The sequence below is a fragment of the Herpailurus yagouaroundi genome, unplaced genomic scaffold (genome assembly GCF_014898765.1).
Source record: "Herpailurus yagouaroundi ecotype Mexico unplaced genomic scaffold, PumYag 28, whole genome shotgun sequence".
Classification (NCBI taxonomy): Eukaryota; Metazoa; Chordata; class Mammalia; order Carnivora; family Felidae; genus Herpailurus; species Herpailurus yagouaroundi.
Window position 1 is genome coordinate 3720909 of NW_024412376.1, and position 25612 is coordinate 3746520.

At 38.3% G+C, this 25612-nt stretch overlaps 1 protein-coding gene across 2 annotated transcripts in view; it reads left to right on the forward strand.

The window, feature by feature from the left end:
* Positions 1–25612, forward strand: part of ZMAT4 (zinc finger matrin-type 4) — a 347224-nt gene that overhangs the window by 200284 nt on the left and 121328 nt on the right. For both annotated transcript variants that reach the window (XM_040452367.1, XM_040452456.1), the window contains exon 5: positions 16993–17220. In XM_040452367.1, coding sequence (XP_040308301.1) covers positions 16993–17220 — 228 coding nt within the window. The remainder of the gene's footprint in view (positions 1–16992; positions 17221–25612) is intronic.

Here is a 25612-nt window from a genome sequence, read left to right on the forward strand (position 1 = left end):
CTGGCACATAGTAGGCATTTAATAAATATTTGTTAGATGAGTGGAAATTGGAAGCATACATGAAAATAATGATAGGCATTTAAATTCTATAGCTTTGTTTTCAAAGTAAGTTACCTTGGTTATTTAAATTTCAGTTAAATATAATGATTAAAAGCAGTGGTTTTCTAACTTTATAGGAAGCGTCTTGAGTGTCCACTTGCTTCATTGAAAGAATTTTTTTTTTCTCCTGGTAAAAATAGGTGAAATACAGAGTAATGTATTTTAACAATGAGACTACTGCCTAGGTGAGTGTCACAAATCCTTTTAAATAGCATATAAATGAAGGCTCTGAAGTCAGACTCAGTTTTACAATCGGTATACCTGTGTGAACTTTTGCAAGTTATTTTATTTCTCCAGCCCTCCATTTCATATTGGAAAGATGATGGTAATAATTAGATACCAGAATTATTATAATAAAGGAGACAGTATATGTAATACTTAATATAGCGCCTGCCACACCAGTGTTGAATGAGTACATTATTGTATGTAAATATATGTAGTTAGGGACACACATACACACAGTCGATATTCATTATTTGCAACTTCTGTATTTGTGAATTCACCTACTCACTAAGATTTATTTGTAACAACAAAATCAACACTCACGGCACATTAATGTTTGTTTGTAGACATGTGTAAAATGGTGAAAAATTTGAGTTGCCCCATGGGCATTTTCTTAGCTGAGGATGAATAAGGCAATCCTTGGCCTTTTGTTTCAAATTTCATACTGCAAATAAATGTCTTTTTTTGCAATCTATTTAGTGCCAGGGTTTACACATTTTTGTGGGTTTTGTTGGTGACTTTATTATTTAAAATGTCCCCCAAAGGTAGTGCTGGAGTGCTGTCTAGTGTTTCTAAATGCAAGAAGGCTGGGATGTGACTTATGGCAAGAATACATACATTTAACTTAGCTTAGTTTAGGCATGAGTTGTATATTGTTGACTTTGAGTTACATGTTAATGAATCAAGAATGTATATTAAATAAGGTATCTTTAAACAGAAGCACACATAAAGCAAGGATCTATATTGATCAGTGGGTCAAAATGTAACCATATACTCAAGTAACCTAACCCTGAATTCATCCTAAGGAGCAATGGTTTGGTCTTTGCTAATTCAGTGTTCTTGGAGACTTTATGAAGAACATAACTAACTATGAATAACAAGAATTGACTATATCAAAAGTTATGTCCATTACATTTATATAAAATTTTTCAAGAAGTCTGTTCATCACGCAAAACTGAATAAAAAGATATAATATTTAAAAGATCCTAGTGTGTAGTAAAACTATAGTTCAGAGGGCAGAATCTAAACTAATAATAGATGATCACAGGGGCGCCTGGGTGGCTCAGTTGGTTAAACGTCTGACTCTTGGTTTCAGCTCGCGTCACGGTCTCATGGTCATGGGATCGAGCCCCATGCTGGGCTCTGTGCTGAGCATGGGACCTGCTTGGGATTCTCTTTCTCCCTCTCTCTCTGCCCCCCTCCTCTGCTTGCATCCTCACACTCTCTCTGTAAAAAATACATAAAAAGATCATAACTGATAGTGTTAAAGACATTCTATCAGAGGTTAGAGTGGGAGAGAGCCAAAGCATAAGAGACTGTTGAGAACTGAGAGCAAACTGAGGGTTGATGGGGGGTGGGAGGGAGGAGAGGGTGGGTGATGGGTATTGAGGAGGGCACCTTTTGGGATGAGCACTGGGTGTTGTATGGAAACCAATTTGACAATAAATTTCATAAAAAAAAAAAAAAGAAACATCACATTCATTGTTTTACTTACTCTTCATAAAAACCATGAGGTCTAAAGTATAATTATCTCCATTTTACCAAAGAGGGAAGTAAGACTGACGGCAGAGTAACGTGCCTGATGTTATGTAGTGAAATAATGTAACGGGTGCTTGAACTCAGGGCCTCTGATTCCATGTTTCAGGACCTTCATCTCCAGGTAGTGATAAATAATGCTTCATAAAATGATCTCCAGATTTTTGCTCCCCTAATGAACAGCAGAGTTCACACTCTAAGGCTCTCACTAAGATGATTGGAAGCAGCAAAGCCACAAAGATATGTGTATAAACGTTAAATCAAGCATTTCTCATTTGTAGGAACAGTGAGCAATGTGGGGAAAAGAACAGATAAGCAATGATCTCGTCCACTCTGCTTGTTTGTGTGTAAGTGTGTTTATCATATATTCCTCTTCTGCAATCTTGTTGGTTCTCTCCTTTCCTTCCTTACTTTCTATGGAAAATGAGTGAGACAGAGCTTCAGAACTTTTCCATAAATTTCTATGCCAGACACAGAGTTGCTTATTTGAGTTCTCTGTTGGATGAATAAAGATCAGGGTGTTCTGGATCTGTTTGTAAGTTACATAAATTCAAATTTTAAATAATATATGCACTCCAGGTTCAATCAGCACCTCAGATTTGCATATAAGATTTTATATACTGCAGCAGTTCTATCATCTGAATCAGGTTATTCGGTTTGCCAACATAGCCTGTCTAGATACTTGTTTTAATAGATGTAAACAATACTTTGTCAAACCAGAGGATCTTCATAGCAGTGCATTTTCTTTTAAATTGGAAAAGCTAGCATGTTCTAAGATGTCATCTCTAGATCGATGCATTTGTTCTGATGATGTCTTTGGCTTTTCTAATTCTTACAAATGCAACAAGTAATAGATTCATATAATTGCAGACCTGGAAGGTGCTTACCCATCGTTATTTCCCAACCATGTCGTTTTCCCGATGAGGAAACAGTCCTAGAGAGGTAAAGCCATTTGCCCAGGGTGATATACCAGGTTGATGGCAAAGAGCTTTCTTTTGTTTTGCAGTAATCTTCCATGATGTCAGCTGTCAAGAGAAAACATACCAATCTGGCCGCTGACTGTAGTACAGCGAATAGGGTTTAAACGCATAAGCAGTGTGAGGCTAGCTAAATTCTTTTGGCCATGACTTTTGTACACTGGATCACAAGCGGCTTGGAGCAATGTTTCGATCAAGGCTGCTGTCTTTTGATTTTATATTTGATGACCAGAGAAACAAAGGATCAAAGACTGGATGGATTTAAAGATTTTAACAATGAGACTACTGCCTAGGTGATTTTCACAAATCCTTTTAAATAGCATAAACTCACTTTTCTTTTTTGGATGATCAAATAGTGGTATAAGACAGTTGATGATTTCAGCAGCTTTTATGATGTGGTTATACCTTTGTTCCAGAAAGTGTTCTTTAACACATTTTTATGAAGGAATAGAGTAGAACAATAAAATTGTCAGTTTCCTGTGCTTAAGCTGAAAACTGTCAATAGAAGATGTAGTCAGGGCTTGGAATCCATACACAGAATGCAATACTATTCAGAAAAAACTCTGAGTGAGAGATTTTCTGGCAACTACTCTTAAATCAACTATTAAAGAACCCTAAAACTGGGACGCCTGGGTGGCTCAGTCGGTTAAGCGGCCGACTTCGGCTCAGGTCATGATCTCGCGGTCCGTGAGTTCGAGCCCCGCGTCGGGCTCTGTGCTGACCGCTCAGAGCCTGGAGCCTGTTTCAGAGTCTGTGTCTCCCTCTCTCTCTGACCCTCCCCCATTCATGCTCTGTCTCTCTCTGTCTCAAAAATAAATAAACATTAAAAAAAAAAGAACCCTAAAACTGTCTAGTCTATGAAATTGAGAAGGCACTTGTAAAGTAAGTATCTTATCTAAAATAATTGGTAGTAAGTGTCCCAGACTGTATTCTCATCCTTTGTAATATCTGTATTATTTAAATGTCAGTGTCAAAAGTCTTGTGTAACGTTCAGGTTGGTTGAATAATCAGATTTAATACGTATGAATTAATGGATTTCCCTTGAGTACAACAAATAACATATTTCTTTACATTTTATGTATTTATTTATTTATTTATTTATTTATTTATTTATTTATTAATGTTTATTTATTTTTGAAAGACAGAGAGACACAGACATTGAATATGGGAGGAGCAGAGAGAGAGAGGGAGACACAGACCAAAGTAGGCTCCTGGCTCTGAGCTGTCAGCACAGAGTCTGATGCAGGGCTGGAACACACAAACCATGAGATCATGACCTGAGCCGAAGTCAGACACTTAACTGACTGAGCCACGCAGGCACCCCATATTTCTTTACCTTTTAAAAGTCAGTGTAAATTACTTCTATCCTCTAGCCCTAAAGACAGGTTAGAAGACCCATCTTGGTCATTCTTTGGGGTGCTCTTTAGGGCCACACAAGGGCCTAGAGGCATGTGGACATCCTCAAAGAGATCTCAGCCTGTGGACTCTGGCTACTTTATGGTCATCCAGGATGCTGTTGTGTTCTGGGCCACAGGCTGTAGGTGAAGTCCCAGGGTTTCCTCAGAAGTGGATCTCACTTTCCTGTCTCCCTCTCAGGCCTGTCTCCCTCTCCTGTCTTCCTTCAGGTCGGTGACTTCCACTGATGGTTTCATCTCCTTTGTGCCAAGTGATGCTATGGAAAGGAAGGCCAAAACTCCATTATGAACATTTCTGGGGGATGTCCTGCCACCTGAGACACACTGCTTTTAATATGCCCAGGTCTTTAGCCATACCTGCAACCCTCTTTTCCCTTGCTCCTAACATGCCAGTTCCTTTCCTGATATTAGTTAGGCACACACTTCTTTGACACACAGACCCCCTTGTTATTCAGATAGCCTGATGTGCCTTTGTTCATTCCATGCTTGGCATGGAAAAAACCAGACTTCAAGGCTTAGGCCTCATTTTGGAATGAAGTGGAAAATACCTTTCATTTTTATGAAGTGAGTCCATAGGAATATAAGGCAATTAATTAATTTCTCAATAGGTTATTCTGTTATCTAACTTGTTATGTGACACTGACACCAAGCCAGTTTACTTACTTGAAAGCTTAGAAATATGACATTTTGTGTTTTCTTACTTTACTCTCAGCCTTCAGAGAGCCGGCTTCCCCTGTGTGGGTTTTCTAGTAATTGTCTGCTGAGCACACACATTGTTGAGTCTATAGCTTTAATTATGAATCCACCTAGGTTTTCAAGAGGACTTTGACCACTTTGAGGTATCATGAATTGCAGCCATTCTTATTGTGGGTGATACTGGCTAAAGACATAGTCTGGGAGTTTTGAGTGTAATCATCTAAACTGAGAGTCTTCAGTCAGTCAACAACCTATGCATGGTTGTTGTCTACACCGCCTATTGAGGTTTCACAACCAAGAAGCAGAAGACTGGGATTGAAAGTGCACTCATGAATTCCCACGGTAATTATATCTTGATTAGTGTAAACTGCTAATGATTATCATATTCATTTTGCTTTTCAGTCAACAGAGCTCATGAAATCTTAATACCTGGACCTTTCATTTTCAGTTAGTAAAACTCATATATCAAGAATGCTGCTGGACAGGGGAAGCAAGAACTAACTCTGGCAAAAATGGGAACATTTTACTTGCTCTTTCTTAACACAAAGGGGAGATCATTTTTAGTGAAAATGATTAAGAAATATGTCCATAAGTCTGCTTAACCCTGATGATTTAATATTCAAGAGTTTTGCCTTAAAAAAATGTTATCTCATCCAGTGCCTAGGATGGAGAGTGAATTATACCTAGAAATTCGTAGAATCCCGAGTTACCATCGTATTCATCTCTCTGTTTCCAGCAAGATTCCCTTTAAGTCTTAAGTCCCATCATCTGGCATGGTTTAAATGCTCTCCCTTTCACCACTGGGTATTAATAATGCTCTCGTTCTATAAACATTCCTCAGCTACCCACCCTATGGGCAGTAAACATGTCTTAACATCATACATCATGTTCTCTTAAGCTCCTTGTCTTCTAAAGGCCTACTGTTCAGGCTCAGTCTGTTTTTTCTTTTTAGCATCTTTGGAAGAACAGCTGGCCATCAGTCTAAATTCCACAATCCTCTATGTGTCTCATGTGTTATTAAGTAATGCTTCAGCTTCTCGTCTTCTGGCTAAGTAATCTTACATCCTTTAACCATTACTCATACACCTCTATTCTTTAAGCCACCTCTCTGGATCTTTCCTACACTTCCTGGCAATCTACAATCCATCCCATATGGCTTTGAAAGGATATTAGATTGCTGTGGTAACCACAAACTTATGACCAGATACATGAACCTCTCATGACGAGTAAGTGAGATTTCTGATTTCCTCTTTCCAAACACTCCCTTGTCTCATGTTCACCACGTCCCCAGTTCTGTGAAGGCAGCCTCTGTATCTGCCTGGTAGAACTGATGTCAGTGTGGGACATGGGAAAACATGGAGTAGGAATTAGGAGATCTGGCTTACAGTCTTTGTTTTCTCTATGGCCAGGATGTCTAGGAACTAACTTTTATCAAGCAGGCACAACAAAGACATGAGTTTGAACCGTTACCCCATCTTATTTTAGGAAATATTCTCACTATAGTTAAAGTAACTCCATCCTGAGTTGCCATGTGAATCTAGTTTAATTTTATTTCAAAACTTTTATTCTCTTTATATCTGTTGCCCCTTATGATTTTTTTTGAATAAATAGGCTTCTGAATGAGTGCAACTTAATATACTTGTTCTGTGAGTTAATTAAAAGTATTTCTATTCCAGATTTCAAGTTGCATGAGGGCTGGGGTGGTGTTGTATATTAATGTGGAACCTGATGCCAATGCAGAGTAGGATGAATGAAACATGAAAATACAGATGCCTTGTAAGATTGAAGTGAAAGTGAGGCCCATGCCAGATGCTGTCCCTCCAGACTGATGCTTCCCAACCCTGTCTACACACTAGAAGCACCTGCAAAGCTTTAAAACCAGCTGTTGCCAGCCCCACCCTCAGGGATTCTAATATAATTGGACTGGGGTGGGGCCTAGAGTCCATAAGCGTTCAATGTCTTACAGGTGGTTCTAACCCTTACCAGACTGAGAAACACTGATCCTAACCCAGGGCTTTCCAAATTTAGTTTGCTTATCAGTCATCCTAAGCTCTCCTAAATGTGGATTCTCATCTAGTGGTCCAGGGTGGGACTTGAGATTTGCATCTCCAATAAGCTGCCAGGTGATGTTGATGATCTTGGTCTGTGGAGCACTCTTGGGGTTGCAAATTTTAAGCAGCATCACCTTCATTAGCTGTTAATGTCACCCTTGTTCTAAAAATTCTTCAATAGAAATCATTTACATTCTCTCTCATGCACTCCCTTTTAACTGTGTCTGGATGGCAACAATGAAGTATGCAATTTGTGGTCAAGCCATAGTTAAATGAATGATTATGGATGATACATCTAAATAATTCGGGCTCTAGCTTGGCCTCTATTCCCCCAGAGACTAAATTAAGCTAATGATTTTCTAACATTGATTTGCAAAGTCTTATCTAGCCTAAAACCTCTTCTTTATTTGCAATCATCCCCTGCCCACCAACTTCATTGCTCAATATCTGAAGTAGTGGTATAAGGCAATGGTCTTTAAACTTATAGGGATTGGAGGACCTTCTTGCTTTAGCATTTGATGCTCTGGATTCTCTTGATCCAAGTGTTGGGAATACCTAACATGAGAGAGGAGAGTGTCTCCATCTGTCTCAGAAGACCTCAAGAAGTTCTAGGGTTGCTTTGAAGTCTGATAGAGCTGACTTAGAATAGCATCAAACCTTCAGATGTAGCCGTTTCCAGTTTTCCAATAAAAGTACTTTATTTCTAGATTAAATCCAAAGAAATACATGCAAAATATATGCATAGCTAATATTCATATTCAGTTAGTTTTAAATATGAAGTAGAGGCAATTTTCTTAACTTGCAAACTGTGGAGTTTTAAGGACAATTCGACTTTTAGGGATATATGCTTAAGGTCGCTCAGCACAGAGGTGAAGTGGAGAAACCTGATTGAGGGAAAGCATGCTGGTTGGGGGTGAAAAATAGATACATGCATTCTCTTCAGGGAACAATATCAGTACTGACTTCTCTGAAATTATTCCCAAGGGTTCAGCTTCCTTCAGCCCACACCGAAGGCTATCCTCTCTCTGTGTCTACCTCTGAACTTAGCCTATACTTTATCTGTGCTGTGCTTCTGGCACCAGTCGCTTTTCTCATCTTTGAATCCTCCATAAATATTCATAGGACATAAGACATGATCCAGGAAGCTGGCTCTCTAGTTGCATAGCTGATGCTGGTGGATAAGTAAATCATTCCCATCCGTGAGCACAGGTTATGGATTAAGGGAAGCCGGGGATGGTGGCAGTGGAATGAAAGAATAGGAGCTAGGACCCGTCCTCAAGGTTCATCTCACCAGTCTCCAGCCTCTGGCAACACTGCCTGGGATCTGGGTGATGCCCTCCAGCTCCCCGCTCTAAGATGGCATCTGCTGGCACAGGCATAGGGGTGCCAGTGAGTCAATGAGTCCCCACCAAGGAAACCCACTCTGCCCTCTGGGACTCTGCCTCTTGTCTCAGGTTCATGAAGAAAGACATTTTCAGCAGTGCCCACTTAGCAGGTCATTGATTCTTGTAAGCAATAAGCAAAGTATGTAGTAGGGTGATGTCATAACTCCTAGTATCCAAACAATAAGTATTTGTGTCGTAATAACTCTGCCAGCATGTATTGAAGGAAAATTTAATATTTGCATTTCATCCTTAAATAGTCACATTCAGTAATGGGTGCATTTGCCTGTTGGACACAGCATAGCTTCTCAAACCTTTAGATTAGATTGGACATTGTTAACCTTTGTTTTTTGCTCCTCACAGGTTGGCGAGATAGATTGGAGGTGGACAGCAGTCTCTAAAAATCCAAGTTCACAGGAATATGAACTCATTCAAAGGGTGGTAGCATCCAATGTTGAGACTGTGAACTTCCTCAGGAGAGTGGTTGCCATGGTGTCTAATGGATATCTCTATGCTTTTCTTAGAATTTTAAATAATCCTATGGTTTTCCTATATGTTGACTGCATCATCCAAGGGCACCTCTGCACAGAGTTTGGGAACTGTTGCCATAACCAAAGATTTTGATATTGAACTCAGAAAAAGCAAAGCACCGTTACTGAATGGTGTCTAAGTCTAAATGCTGTGAATGCATTATACCTACAATGCGACAGGTGTTTTTAAGATCAGTCTGGACTGGAAGGATGCCTTCCTACTAGCAGAATTTCCTAAAGTAAAATTCCTTTTCTCACACAGGTAGCTTTATGGGAATAAACTGCTGCCCTTATTCAACAAGAGTTTATTTAACACATACTATGTTCCCTACCTGTTTCTGGGTACCTGGGGTACAGTGGCAAACAAAACAGATAAAGATCCTGCCCTCATGGAGCCTACAGTCTATCCCCCTGTTTTCAACACACAGAAGAATGCGGTGTATCGCAGACTTAGGATTCTTTTGTCAAACAACATGAGAAAATTATAAAAGGACTTTCATCTCCTCTAAAGTTCTGTTTAATGGCTTATTTTCAAAGATTAGGTTTCTGTAGGAAACAGGCATACTTAAGATATTTAGAACCCAATCAGTGACTGCAACTAGAGGGAATTATTCTATATTAATGAAAATCAATGATCTATGAATACTATAATAATGAAGACTCATGATATATGAATGTAGTGTGGATGAGGAAGCAGTTCCTGTTAATAGGCTGATTATAATTAGAGTTTTGATATAAAATTGAATTGGAATAATGGTTGTGATAAGCCATCCTCGCCTTTATTTCTTCTCAGGAAATGTTTATTGGCACATATTTTGGAACATGAAATGTTTTATAGTGTTCTTTAATTTCATCCATGGCATACAAGAAATGGCACATGGCTTTTCCTATCTTGCAGCCTTGGATAGAGGAGCTCACTTCCAAACATATATGAAAAGGAAGAGAGTTGCTTCATTTTATCTAAGTAATGAGAGTGATTTTGGGCATCTGCTATACAGTGGGAAAACGGCTTTTCCCTGTATCTTTTGGAGAAATACGAGAAGCTGGGGCCTTTACATCATATTCTGACTGAGCCAGCTTTCTCCCAACCTGTTTTCCTCCAAATCAACGATAAATTAATAAATAAATCACCACAAATAAAATCTTCTGCAATTTAAGACCTGGTTATGGTGCCACACGTCCCCTAAGCAGTGTTTTCTCCACTTTGCACTAAAACAAGTTAGCATGAAATGTGGCCTATATGTAAGTTGTAAAATAAAAATGTTTTCCCTCTGCATCAAGGAGTGTATATCCACTAGTATAAAACAAATCACCGTAATCTGCAACTGACAAATAACCATTCCTAAGATCTTGATTTATAGCCTTCTAGTCTTTATATAGTTTTAAATATGTGGGTGTGTATAATTTAATAAGTAATTTGGTTTACACCCTACATATAAACACATCTTTGATTTACATTATATCCTAAGCATTTCTCCAGGTCACTAAATATTAATTTTTTTTCTAAAATGTGTTTTTGGGGGCGCCTGGGTGGCGCAGTCGGTTAAGCGTCCAACTTCAGCCAGGTCACGATCTCGCGGTCCGTGAGTTCGAGCCCCGCGTCGGGCTCTGGGCTGATGGCTCAGAGCCTGGAGCCTGTTTCCGATTCTGTGTCTCCCTCTCTCTCTGCCCCTCCCCCATTCATGCTCTGTCTCTCTCTGTCCCAAAAATAAATAAACGTTGAAAAAAAAATTTTTAAATGTGTTTTTGATTGCTGCATTGTATTTCAGAAGGTAGATGCCCACAATTTATGTAATCTCTCCCCAAATACGAACATCTCACTTGTTTTTAACCCTGTAAAGTTTAACAAAATCATTCAATAGTTAAAATTAGCTATCATGAGTCATCTAGGAAAAAGTGAAAATCTACCCAGGTGATTGTGCCTGAAATTAACTAGTCCTTTTCTTCTTTTATTGATCATGTTGGTTAAGCATGTACCATCTAGACAAGAGGCCCTGTCCTCTGGGAGAGATGCATAGAGAGATATGCTTTGAGCCTTGCCTTTGCCTGGTTTACAGGAATTGAAGCATTTACCTGCAGAAGAGACTGGAAGACTGAGTTGTCCATCCACACTGACAGCTGTCTCCTCAGCCAGGCTGCTGAAAGGCCTAGGCACATTTAACTGTCAATAGCATTTGCAAAAACAAAACACTCTCCCCCCCCACCCCACCCCCCGCCCTCAAACAGTGATACTAGCTGGAGGATTCCTACTGTTATTAATTTGATTTAGGGTGGGACAAAAAGAGAAAAAGGAAAGGCAGATGATCATAGGCACTGGGAATTGGAAAAAATTGTTTTAGGGAAAATGCATATTTCCAAATAATCCCTTCTGAGAACAGATGTTGAAGCCCAGGAAAAGTGTTCTGACTGTTTATTTGGCCTATTGCTCCCTCAGCATCATTGGAAACTAGTTGGCATTAAACTATGGCGCTGGTCTTTGACTCAAAAGATCTGGCCTTTGCCTTTGTCTTTGCCACTTATTAATTAGAGGACCCTGTGATAGCTGACTTATCTCCCTGAACTTAAAGCTACCTCATTGGTCAAACAGGATTTGGGGGCAGCTTAAAGAAGAAAATACATGGAACAGACAGAATGGAATAAACTGCATAAGGTCAAACAAACCTGAAGAATTAGTATTATGGATAAGAACACCTTAGGTGAGAAAGCCACATACTTTGGAAGAAGTAAATTCCAGAAAATATTTCAATAGCCTCCAAGTCCTTTGTGAGGATGGACTAAGTTTTGTTAGTCCTAAAGCCTAGAAAGCATCAGAAATGAATGAAAGAGGTAGAAAGGAAACGACAGGGGAGGAAGGAAGAGGAGAGTAACGGAGGAGAGAGAGAAGGGGATGCCAATGAAAGCTGCACATTTGGGGGTTGAAGAGCACCCTGTGCCGTGACCCAGAAGGCAGACAGACAGGTAAGAATACCATTGCCTGCTGACTGTGTTATCCTCTTTTCTGGCTAAGGATACCCACATGGTGATCTGACAAGTAAAGCTTTGAGATCTGTTAATAAATTCTGTTTGGTTGGTTGAGAAAGCACCTGCTCTAATCTCCCAAGCAGTTACTTCCAAAATTTTTACTAATTGCTTTCTCCTGTATGATGTGAAATCAGGTGTGACCCCAGAAGCTAGAATGACGAACTCATTCCTGTTTGCCTGGAATCGTCCCTGTTTTAGCACTGGGAGTCCCACGTCCTGGGAACCTTCTCAGTTCCTGGCAAACTGGGATGGTTGGTACCATGCCAGAAACTTGGAGTGAGGGTTTAGATGCCATGTTAAATGAATCCAAGTAAATGGCTTCCTGTTCAAAAGTAAAATTTCCAGGATGATGTGCATAATTTGAACTCTCTAAAATGTACAGAAATAGGCCACCTTGGCAAACAGACGGAAGTTGGTTACAATACTAACTTCCGTTATGTCCAATTGAAACCAAAAGACAGAGGAAGACTGGGCTGTGTGTCTCCACTTTGACAGGTTGCCTTTCTATAATTTAAGCTTCATCTCCCCACTCCCACTCAGAATCTTGCCAGTGATTCTCTAATACTTATATTTATATTGACTCGTACAGCACTCAAGCCCTAAATGATACAATTTAGAAGAGATAAGAAAACTCTTGGTCACCAGTACTTTATTCACTTCTAATACAAAGAGGATCCATCCATCCATTCATTTATTTAGCAAAAGGCATGGGATATACATTGCGCGAGTGCCACCAGGCAAGGTGCCGACTTATGGAGAGTCTGGTCGTATACAATGTTACGTTACAGAGTGAGGAGGTGTGCTGAGAGAGGTGCACACAGGGTGCTTTGAAAATACTTTTGTCCTTAGATCAACTGTGGTTATTCTACCAGGATAAAAGCAAACATAGGAGAGAGATAGTATTCCAAACTATTACTCAGGACAACTTAGCCAACAGTCTGCAAATAGCTACTGAGAACTTGCTCTTTGACAAACATTATGCAAGACATAAAGGGGGTATTGAAAACGGCTTTCATGTCTGGTGATTCTTAGAAATCAAGTTTTGGAGACTGAGTTGTTTCAGTTGTCTCAAGCATTAGAACAAGTTGAGTTTATTTTAGTTACTCTGAACTGGCTACAGATCCTGATCTTCTGTTCAAAATACTGGGGGCTGAATGTGTTATGAGAGTAAGACTTTAACTATGTTATTAGGTCCATATACTATATATTATGTTTTAGCAGATCTAAGCACTCTATACTTAGAGACATTAATCATTCTATTGCAACATGTATGTATGTTTATATAAGTGATTATATATATATCATATATCGTGTATATTTATTTTTAAATTTACATTTATATTATATATATAAATATATAAATTTATATATATTATAAATATCTTGATATATGTATATATATCTTTATATATATAAAGATATAAATTTATATCTTCTGAATTCTTGTCATGTTTTAATAAAAAATGAATCATGGAGAAAAATTTGAACTTTAGAGGTTTTTTATTTTTTCTGAGTAGAAACAAGGGACTACAGACCTGTATTGGAGAATACGGCACACACCAAAGTGTCCATTATTGATGTATAAGTGTTATGATCTAATTTCCCTTAGCCATGCACACACATGAGCGTGCACACACAACTAAGATTATAAGGCGCTGTTTAAGAAATGTCCAATGAATTGCGTGGTTAGTAAGTGCTTTGAGTTTAGAGAAGGGAGAGCCACTTACTTGGGTTTCCAAGGCCTCACAGAGCAGAGGGAACCGAACAGCACCCTGCAAGGCAGTGGTTAGCCAGGAGGAGAGGAATGGTGGCCCAGGCTGGGGGGACTGCCAAAGTTAGGCGGTGCTGTGTCTCAGCAGCTCAATGTATATATGAGTTTCTGCTTGGGACAAGGGATCGGAATTTTATTTAATTTTTGTAATATAAATGTATAACATTAGCTGCTATTTTGGAGAAACTTTTATATCTTGGCGAAATGGAGAAATTGATTAGGGGTTTAAAAAATGCCAAGTAATTATTATTTCCTTCTGCCTCATAGATAAAGATGTGGCATTTCAGTTACTGCCTACAAAATAATTGGCTTTATTGCTGTGGGATGTAGTATGTGACTTTCTTTTATGTGAAGATCTAGGAAGACTATTGTGTAGTCACTTTCAAACAAAATCTGGCAATATTTGTGTTAGTGATTCTCAACATTGGCTGTACTTTGGAAGCATGGATCAAGGTGGTGTGGGAAGGGGGCATTAAAGCCTCCTGCTTCCTGGCTCCTACCCAGAGATTCAGATATAATTGAACAGAATTGGTCTGGGGAACAGTCCGGACACAGAGATTTTTAAAGCTCCTGCTGAGTCTAATACTCGCCCAAGGTTGAAAACTACTGGTTTTGATGAATGAACTGTTGGTTTTAAGTTGTACATTGAGGAGGTGAAGTCAGTATTTAGCTACATATTTTTGCAATTAGAATAAAAACATAAAGCATGAAATTTAAATAAAAATGAACTATACATCAACTAAAGTGTTTTGTTATAAACACGTTTTCAAGCCAAACCATAATCTTTACCCTATTTTGTATTCATTTTATTAGAATACCATACTTTTGCCAAAGAACTATGGGTGTTATGGTCCATGCTCACACATAGATTTAGCATTATGATCTGGAAACTGCTCTCTTCCCATATAACCTCGCTATTTGGCATTCAGTCAAAGCCATAAAAGAGAAAGAGCAAGCTTGTACAATTTTGTTCCATCCCCACACTATGGGCTTTAAAGAGATGGTGACCCTGAATTTTAACCTTGTGGAAACCAGAGACATCAGAGGTTTGCCAAAGGTAACACAGCTCAGGGGGTGATGGAATCCAATCCAACCTTGATTTCTGACTTTGATCCCACACGGTTTCCATTCTCTCACGCTGCTGCCTTTTCTTGCCTTTACAGGAAATATAAACTGGGTTGGGATTGGTGAGGACAGTTGGTAATAGGAGCATAAGAAAAATTAAACTTTGCAGCGGTACACCAGGTAGTGGAATTGTTAAGGAGGAGAAGATATAATACAGATGCAGCGTTAACCTACTTTCTTGTGTGAGAGATAAGATTATCTTATTTGATGGATATTCTGTTGTGCATCACTCCTGCTGGAAAGTGGTATAAGAGGTATCAATAGATAAAATTGGCTCAGATGTTTTTTTAGGGCCCAGTTTAGAGAAAAGTGAGTTATGCTTCAAGAATCAATGTTCATTCTGATCGCAAGCATTTGATATGTTTTCCTTGCCATAAAAAAAAAAAAAAACAATAGATAGATATAAATCCTCAGAAATTGATAGGGTTGCAGGAAACTTTGGAAGCGAGATCCAATTTCCTTCTGAAAAGTATGTAGAAGTCCTTTTACATACAGGTCAACTGAGTATTTGTAGCTTTTATTAGCATTTCTAAGTCACAACAGAATGATACTGGGTAACAGCTGGTGTGGTATGGCCCACTTTTCAGCTTTATTTTCACATGGTGATTGATATATGACTGATCTGGTAATGAGGCCTTTAAGAGACATACTATTTCTCTAAGTCCCTATAGAAATAATACCATTAAGTTTCATCCAAGCTAGCTAAAACTTCCCCATCTGGTGAAATCTCTGGGTTGAGAGGAAAAGACTTTTTCAAGATATTGCCACAATACAGTCATTCCTTGAATCAAAATGTTATTTAGCAAGTATTTACTTGCATGTTTGTTATTTAATCTGAAAAAAAAAGCCCACACGAAACTGATTTGAAAGGTTGGGGAGCTGATTAAGTATTACTTACTATTGAGGTTCCAGATTTTAGCTTTTCTTTGGAATGGCCCTAATGTTCTTGGTTTTTCCAAGTCTACTCTACATTACAGGGGCAAAGAATGAACAGAAGGTACTGCTATATTGCATTATGACTAATGGGGCATATGAGAATTTAAATTTCTTTTTCTTCTGTAAAATATTTGGATTAGAACCTTTTTCCAAATTTAAATTAAATCCTATATAAAACAAAGATGACTGAGGTCTAGAAAAGTATCTAAATTTGCTTATTATAAAATTGCTTATTAAGAAGTATAAAAAGAGTCTTTAGAGGTATTGTGAGGAACATTGGCCTTGGAAATTAAGGATTTGATTTGGAGTCTTGCCTTCCCCATAACTAGAAATGTCACTGTCAGTAAATCATGTGGCTTGTGCGAGGTCCATCAGGTGAGAAATAGGATAGCAATTCAAGTCATAGCTATTGGGAGGATGAAAGCACATTGTATGTTGTAATACAGAAGAAAGTTATTTTTACTTTCTGTTGGTAAACTCCTTCAAGTTAGGTTCTTTTTTTTATTTCTGGACCAAAAATAACTGAAGGCTCACAATGGAATGTGTTAAGTTAATAGCTAGGGCTGTGCCATCTCAAGTGATATTATGCCTTTTCAGTTTAGATAAAGCAACATCTGCTCTATAGTGTTTGTCTTTTGGTCTTTTAAAACAATATTATACTTTCAACATCAATTTTAGCAGGTATGGATTGAAAATAACCCATCACAGTAAACAGAAGAAACTGACAATAAAATGAGCACGATTTTGTCAATTGGTACAGTCCTTGTAACTGAAAAGATCTACTTCTATCACTTGGGCAAGTCCTTTATGTATTGGTTATTTCTAGTTATAGCACACACATGTCGAATTCATTCATTCAAAATCTTTGAAGCCATAACTGTTCAACGTTTCCTCCAAGTTTTGGCTTCGATTTAATGGATCCCTCCCTTACCTCCAAGAGTTTATTTTTGAACATCTTTCTTTCTTCATAAGGGATGGTCTTCTGAACGGTCAGATTTAAGCATAATAACGTGAGAAATCTGATCTCAATAAATTAGGAATTTTTGGTTGTATCCCAGCTTCAAAAATGGAGGCTGGCAAAGATCATTTTCCTGCTTTCAGTAAACTCTGGATTTCGAGCTCTAGAGTGAACATGAGACCCTTCCCCCTTCAGATATTGAAGACATGGGTACTCGTACTCAGTAATGGACTAACCCGGCCTGTGTGTCCCTCTGGTTGTTTTCCTTCACAGCAACACCCCTGAACTCACTGAAGCCTCCGAGGGTAGACACTGCTCCAGTGGTCACATCTCCCTATCAAAGAAGAGATTCAGACAGATACTGTGGGCTCTGTGCAGCCTGGTTTAACAATCCTCTGATGGCCCAGCAACATTATGATGGCAAGAAACACAAAAAGAACGCAGCAAGAGTTGCTCTATTAGAACAGCTTGGGACAACTCTGGATATGGGGGAACTAAGAGGTAAGAGAAACTCCTTCAATTTCTGCCACAGAACTGGGCTTTCAGAGAAAGATTGTGTTTTCACAAATTGCATTGATTTCTAAGGAAAAATCTAGGCTCATTTAAAAGGAATAGAAGGCAAAGGAAATGAGTAGAAAACTAGCTTAACTTTTGTAATCTCTTTCGTTTCAAAGTCTTTGTTATTTCCATATTTTTATTGACTGTTTCTCAGATTGAAGCCAACCATATATAAACCAGATTTTCTTCTTCTGCTTTAACTCTCTTTGCTAATGACTGCTTTTGTAGATGAGCCGTGTGAGAGAAGATGCTAAAAAGACCAAATAACATTATCTTATTAACTATTGTGTTTTATGAATCCAACCCAAACAAAGCAACCTGTTGACTCTATTTCATAGCTTAAAATAAGCCCGAGTTCCTTTAATAGAAATATCTAGGAAGCTGAGGTAAGACAGTTCTACGTGCCACCATATGGCCAATACCCAGCTTCCCCACTGCACTTTGGCAGATGTTTTCTCAAGTGATGGAAAATATGCAACATTTGAAATTCACATAGGGTTTCACAGAAGCTGCTGAGTGGAGACTTGGGAACCACAGGATGAGGATCATTCCTGCGGGTTCTTTAGGAAGACAGTTACCAATTCATGGCACTTAATACATATCATCAACAACTATTTAAGCATTTTTGATCACCTAAACACTTTTGATCAATTGATGTTGGCAGTGTAGAGGTAGGACAGAATCACATACAATACTTTTTTTCTGAGACAATACATTTTCTCAGAAAAATAATTTTGCAAAGGGTGCTGTTAATACTGTACTCCAAGTGCTATATGGGTTAGGTGAACATTGATAGGCTGGCCAAGAATCATTGTTCCTAATAGCTCTAAAAACAAAATTTGCAGTTCAATTTTGAGAATTTTGAGAATGCAATCTGCGTTTAATCTGGAGCCTACAGTTCTCTCCCTAACTGGGCTATTAGCCTCCAAGAGAGATCACTGTAGTCAGGAAATGCCCTGGTACAATTCCAGAGCAGATAAGTAGTGGGACTGAAGATCACGCTGTGTGAGCATAAAGAGGGCTGAGGGCGGGTCACTTCTGATTTTGTTGGTTGAGGAAGACTTCACCCAGGAAAGGGATTTGAGTGGGAAGTGGAAATGTGGGTAGAATTGCAGCAGGCTTTCCATGTGAGCAGATACCTATATGTATAGGCAAAGAGACAGGAAAACATAAGCTGTAGCTGGCAAATAAACACGTCATCATGGAAGGATCCTCTAATGCTATATAGATTTAGGATTGGAGGTCCATTAGTACATCTATAGAGCTTGATTAGAGATGGATTTTTCCAAGATATGTAATTAAGAACGACAAACAAGAACAAACATGAAAAACACTTTATGCGGGGTGTGTTTTTAGCTATAGAAAAAACAACATGGGGCTTCATGTTTCAGAATGTTGGATAATTTCATCTCAGAGGCTTTTGAATTGTTGGTGTGCTATTGCCTTCTGGGGGGGGATTTCTTGTATCCTCAGTCTATGTCTTGTTAAAAAATACAGAAAGAGTCTCTTCATAGCTGAAGGCCTTCCCGAAACTCGCTGTTACTGGCAGATAACAAGTTGGTTCAGTGACTCCTTCACAGCAGGGCACTGAAGGAGAAAAATAGGGCTTTATTTATGTTTTGTGCCAGATATTATGACTTGTAGAAGAATTATTTCTAGAGCACATTCTTCTTGTCTATTTTGAATTATCAGTGCTGCATCTTTTATGTACAACCACATCTTAATGACTTGGGCGTCTGAATTCTGTAACATTTGAGCAGCTTGTCTTTTATACAGAAGACAAAAAGGGCTGCTCTTTGACTTGATAACTCACTGTGACTATGACTCAGTAGCACATGAGAGGAGATTAGCTTTGAATACAGTGTCCTTGAAACAAACCTTTCCACCCACCCCAGGTGACATCTTGATATATGTTTATTCAGACGTTAAATATTGCAAAAGCTTGAAGAATAAAGCATTGATGATAAACCATCACTTTTAAACACATGCATGCACACATGCACACACTCCAAACCCCTATTTCTGGAATACTGCCAATGCACTATCAATCAATTACTAAGGACAAAGCTACTAATTAGTAAATATAGGTATACCCATAGCTTTTTTAAAAGTGGTGTGATACAGCTAGCACACAATATGGCAGTGTCTCAAGCTTTCTCTCTTTCATAGAACTTCTCAGTTTTTAAAACACTACAACATTGACTTATTTATTAGGGTTTTCCTGATTTTCTGTCTTCCTCCCTACTCCTATAGATTGTTAGCAACTTGAAAGCAGGCATTTATGTCTGTTTTGATCAGTGATGTGTTCAAAATGCCTGGAATGATGACAGACACTTAGTAGGTTCGCAATCATTGCTGAATAAATAGAGGTAGCAAAAACTTAAAAAATCACCTAAAAGCCTACATTCTTAATCATTTTTACTTCTTTTTTAAAATGGGTTTTTAATTTATTTTGAGAAAGAGAATGCAAAAGAGCAGGGGAGGGGTGGAGAGAGAGAAAAAAAGAGATAGATAGATAGATAGATAGATAGATAGAGTGAGAATCACAAGCAGTCTCCACACTGTCAGCACAGAGCCCAATGCGGGGCTTGAACTCAAGAACTGCAAGGTTGTGACCTGAACCTAAATCAAGAGTCAGATCTTAACCAACTGAGCCACCCAGACACCCCAATAATCACTTTTCTAAAAGGATCCTGACTGAATAAATTTTACAAGAAATTATTTATGATTTTTTTCTTCTAATTTTTAAAAATTTCACAGTATATTTTATATATACACAGTATTTATATAAAATATACTGTGAAATGCAGGTATATACTGTATCTTCTTTTCCTCACAAAATGATCTTGGCACCATTATTGAAAATCTATTGATTGTGTGTGAGTCTCTTTGTATCTGAGCTATTGTGTTCCATTGATTTGTTTTTCTTTATGCCAGTATCACATTGTATTGATTCTTTTAGCATTATGAAAGTCTTGAAATCAGGTAATTCAAGCTTTCCAACTTTGTTTATCTTTCTCAATATTGCTTGGCTGTTCTAAATCATTTGCTTCACTACATAAATTTCAAAATCAGCTTTTCAATTTCTACACAGAAAGCTTATTGGAATATTGAATGGGACTGAATTTAATCTATAGATCAATTTGGGGATATTTGTTTAATTTCTTCACAATATTGAGTCTTCCAATCCATGGACATCTATACCTATTTATTTATGATTGTTTCAAGTTCTGTCAGCAACAGTCTATAGTTTTCAGTGTTAAAGGGTTAGCACATTATTTTAAAATTTTTCCTCAAGTATTTTCTGTTAACACTTAATATAAATTATTTTTTGAAATTTTATTTTTATGTGTTGATTACTGATGTAGAAAATGTAGTTGATTTTTCTACATTGATCTTGATTCCTGTAATCTACACGTAACTTTCCACTCATTATTTGTATATAATTTAATAGCACAGAAAATTACACCTTTTGTAATTTTTGGTATTCACATTATTTAGCCATTGAAAATTATAGAAGTGTGTTAGAATTCTTGCCTTCCTTTGCTTCAGGTAGGAAATCAAATTTAAAAAAAAAAATTATTCTCATACATTAAGAAAGAATTTTAAACAGAATTGGCCTAAATGGTTATTAGTATGCATAACCTGGTTACTAACTCAACTTTAAAGTTATTTGTTTCAGAAAACAGATGTCTCTACTTCCGAGTTTTAACTTAAGAACAATAGTCATCTTTTTCTGAATATGGAGTCCAATGTAAAAAACAAAAGAAGTCACTGAATTATGAAATTATAAAATTCAAAGATCACAAAACACTTCAGAGGATTTTATAGTTTAAATTCTTCTTGCTAGCATAAAACACAGATATTAGGTAGTTTCTTATTTGGAAATAGTGGACAGTAATTAGGTGGGCATAGAATATACATTTTGCAGATCTCTATCATTCATTCTTTTAAAAGTTGTAGAATGGAAAAAGGCAGTTATTTCAGTGTCTCAGAGGAAACTAGAAATCTGGTGTGATTCTCCTCTGAAGACACAGAGCAAAGGAACTCATTTGAAAATTTAATAATGTTTCCGAGCATTATGAGCAGATAGTATTGGGAAGGACATCAAACATCATCAAATTATACTCTTTTGTGTGTGTATTGTTTTAATAGAGCAGCGTTCAGAGAAGTGACTTGACTGTTTCCCTTCTAAGTTATGGCTAGACCCACAACTCCCAATTCTGTGCACACCAATTTCTAGTGACTCATCATTGACTAACTAGAACTCTTAATAATTAACTTAAAAAAACAGTTGAGTTTGGGGGCTTATCTATTTTTAAATGCATGAAACTTGCTTAGAACTCAAGTACAGAATGGGCACTGTCAACTCTCAGTTTTCTGGGAATGAATCACTTACAAAATGCCTTATATAGCTTTAATAAAGGAGTTTTCCCCACATTCAGAACACTATCTCAGCTGGAGTGAATATAGAAAGGCAAAGAAATCATATTTACTATTCACAGGGGCCTGGTATTGGAAAGCAAAGTTCTGTGAAGAGAAAACATACTCCCAGAGAGGTCACTAGAATTTATTACTCTCTGTATAATGCAGCTTCTGCCTTTATTAGTGGGAATGGAGATTAATTTCCAAGGGATACAAGAAGCTTATATATGACTTCAAAGCATTAAAGTAGTATGTGAATCCGAAAGAGCAGACCTACCTCAAAATAAGCAGACCACTGGAGTGAGAGACTTTTACTCTTTGAGTTACTTCTGCTCTGGTCTTTTGGGTGATAATGGGTTGTCTATCTCAGATTTTGTCCCACTTAATCTTCCTTTGGCTTTTGCTCATAGCTCAGATAATAGATAGCCTAGTCACCTCATTCAGTGGCACTCCTCTACCTTCAGTTACCTAAGATACCTGTGCAGGGGGACTTGGGTACTGGGTCTGCTCCAAAGTCTGTTCCAGTGGAAAGAAAGGCATGCTAGGTAAATAAATAAATAAATAAATAAATAAATAAATAAATAAATAAATAAATAGTTTTCAAAGGCAACCAGTACAACTATTGCCATTGTAAAAATTATCTCAAAGTATAAAGGCCTAAATCAGCAATAGATTTTTATTCTATCTCTCTGTTTCTGTGGGGGGACTTTAGGAGTGGCTTGGCTCGGTGATTCCAGAAAATGTAAAAAGTTGAATGAAAGAAGAAAGAAAAGGTGACTCACTCATATGTTTGCAGGAGGCCTCAGTTTTTCTCCTTGTGGTCCTTTCCCAGTGTTTAACATACTTCTGTTATGGTGGCTGGCTTCCCACAGAGTGAGCCCTTCCTGAAACAGATCAGGTGGAATGCTTGAGGGTCACATAGCATCACCTGCAACACATTCTGTTATGACATTCTGTCATTTTTTTAAAAAACTAAAATCTAACAGAGATTTCTGCCTATCCTCATGAGAACCAAACCCACAGCAAATAGTCTGTCTGTGATCCTCTGCCCAAGGTCTGGGTCTGGCCTGATGGGTGTCATGGCCAGACATCTGAGGTTTGCTTGAGAATATCCATATTAGTTTTAAACAATCATTTTTTCATCCAACAACCATAATCCCTTTGTGCTTGGCCAATCCAATATGCCTAAGGGATTCCAAAGATTTGGGGACCAAATTAATTGGAGTTAACAACTTGATTGTAGGCTCCCAATCCCCACATGAGTTCATAGAAACAGAAGTTCCAATCAGATGATGAGGTCAAGTTTTTAGGAACAAAAAGCTTGTTATATGTTATTGCTTGGTTTCCTCTCTGACTCATTCACTCATTTATTTATTCATTTTTCGATTTATCTACTAATATTGAACTCCTACCTAATACCAGGCACAGAGTGTTGGAGATAGTACAGTGAATGAAAGAAAAAGGTCCTTTTCTTGGGAAGAAGACAGAAAGTAAAGAAGCAAAACATTTTTAGCCTATGGCAAATGTCAAAGGGAAAAAAAGTGGGGTGATATAATAAATAATGAAATAGGAGATAGGTTCTTTAATGGGATGGTTAGTGACAGCCTTTCAGAGAAGCTGACATATTGAACTGTGACCTGACTGAGGGGGAGGATCCAGACATGAAGCACCTGCTCATTCTTTGCAGAGGTACTAGCAAGTGCAAAGGGCCCTGTGTAGGGGGAAAGGGTGTGGCACATCTGAGGACTGATGGCAGGCAGAGTGCCTGAAGCTACTAAGAAGGGTAAACAGTGAGATTGGATTTAGCTAGAGTCACACTGTGCAGATCTTAATAGGTCGTTGAGAGGCTTTGATTTATTCTAAATGCACAGAGGGGTTTGCAGCTCCTCTTGCTTGTGAAGCCACATGCTCTACTTTTTCTCTCCTAAAGGGCTTGGTTCATTTCCACTCTAGGTCACCTCTCTTCCCTCTAAGACCTGCTGGTGTTGCTCCTGTCATTCCCTTTACATATTTCCTTTGTTCAAGGAGGCATTTCTCATGCTACTAGCAGAGTTTTAGGGTGGCAAACTTTCTGGTAAGAGATGCATCATTCATTCATGGTTTTCAGGGTTCAAAAACAAAACACAACCCTGGAGTCCCTTTAATGTTTATAGGTAAGAAGAACTGATGTGGGTTCCCTTCATGGTTTCTTTCATGGCTGTGGGTGAGTGAGTGCTTTGGAGAAGAGAAGTGTCTTAACAGTCATTGAGTTGAGGAGGAAACTAAGCTCAGGAGCAGCATTTTGGCCCCTGCAGGGTAGCTGGGGTGTTAAATGGGAATGCGTTAGGTGCCTTTGACCATGTGAGGGGCAGTTTATTCATGAGAAAATGGACCTAACAAGTATCCACTGATGTCTTCATTTTAGAGCAGAGGATTCTGGTCACTGATTAAGCCTTGTCTAATTGGGCAAGTAGAAGAGCCAGACTGCTCAGGTAAGGAGAGGTGAAGGTGACAGTGGGAATGGAGCAGTGGAACCACTAGAATTTGAGATCAGTAGAGTAAGGTGGGTCTTGAAAGACAACTAAAAGATATTCAGTTTGGGCAGCTGAAGGGGACGAAGTCACAGGCTGAGGACAGAGCCTATGAAAAAGCATGGCAGCAAAGGTTGCGGGGTCCCTTTGAGGAGAGGTATGGTGTGGCTGGAACTTCAGGCCAGGTTTGGGAATAATGAGACAAGTAGCTAGAGAAAGAGAGTTAGATCATGGTAGGAGTTGAATGCTTTCACCTAACCCTGAAGGCTGTGGGAGTGATTTCAAGATTTTTGGCAGGACATTTGTATTTCTGAAAGGAGTCTTTATAGACAGCAGTGCGGAAGGTGGAATAGAAGGGAACTAGACAGAAGACAGGGAGATATATTGGAAGGCTGTTAATTACTCCTGTAAGAAATTATGCTAACTTGAATTAAATAAAATACTAGCAGTGAGCATAACAGAACAAAATGAGAAAAAAAAAATGGATGTGAGTTCAGCGGAATTTGGTGGACAGTTGGTCCTTCACAGCCCCTGACAGCTGCCCCTTTGGCATAGACACAGGACCTGTCCGTGATTTACTCTTAAACTTGCCATGCCACATGCTAGATACTGTGAGAGCCTTCTTCTGAAGTGTGAATCCAAGCACTGAGCACTGGGTGTTATCAGTCCTGATAATTTTAACCCAGTTTTGGTCTTGCAAAATTTCTTGAGGGCAGGGAGGTGCATGTCTTATTCTTTGCCTCACTGACAGAATCTAAAACAATATATTGTTGATAGAAGGTCCTGCATGAATATCCAGGGATTTGAATGGTCTTACCTGGTTAACCAAATTAAAGAATGTGTTCCATATTTTCCAATTTCGAAGTACAATGAGAATTATGGGTCTCAAATTGATGGTTGAACATTTCACAGTGCTGAGTATTTGATAAAAAAAAATTACCATGTTAAGTGAGGTGCATTTTTATTGCATTTAATAAGTTCAAACAAAAACATTAGTTCATTCCTTGTACTAATATTTTCAGTCTCTGAAAACTGTATGTATTTTAGGTAGTTAAGAATCAGCAGAAAATAGGACCTTTAAGCAGATATGATAATTATAGAACACAATTCTAAATTGAATGGTAGGGGAAGAGGTGCCAGAAGAAAATACTCAGCTTAGATTACACCTGGTTATTTTTGCATTATTATTTTTAATGTGTTTTGACACTTCAGCTGTTGCATATAGATTCATTTTGATCTTCAGAGCCCACATTTTGGGTTAGATAATTAAACTGCTTAAATGGCTCATGTTCCTGTCATGTTATTGAAGTGGGAAAATAGTGTGATATAGAAGAGATCATTTTCATTCATTCATTCATTCATTCATTCATTCATTCATTCATTCACAGTTACTAAATGTC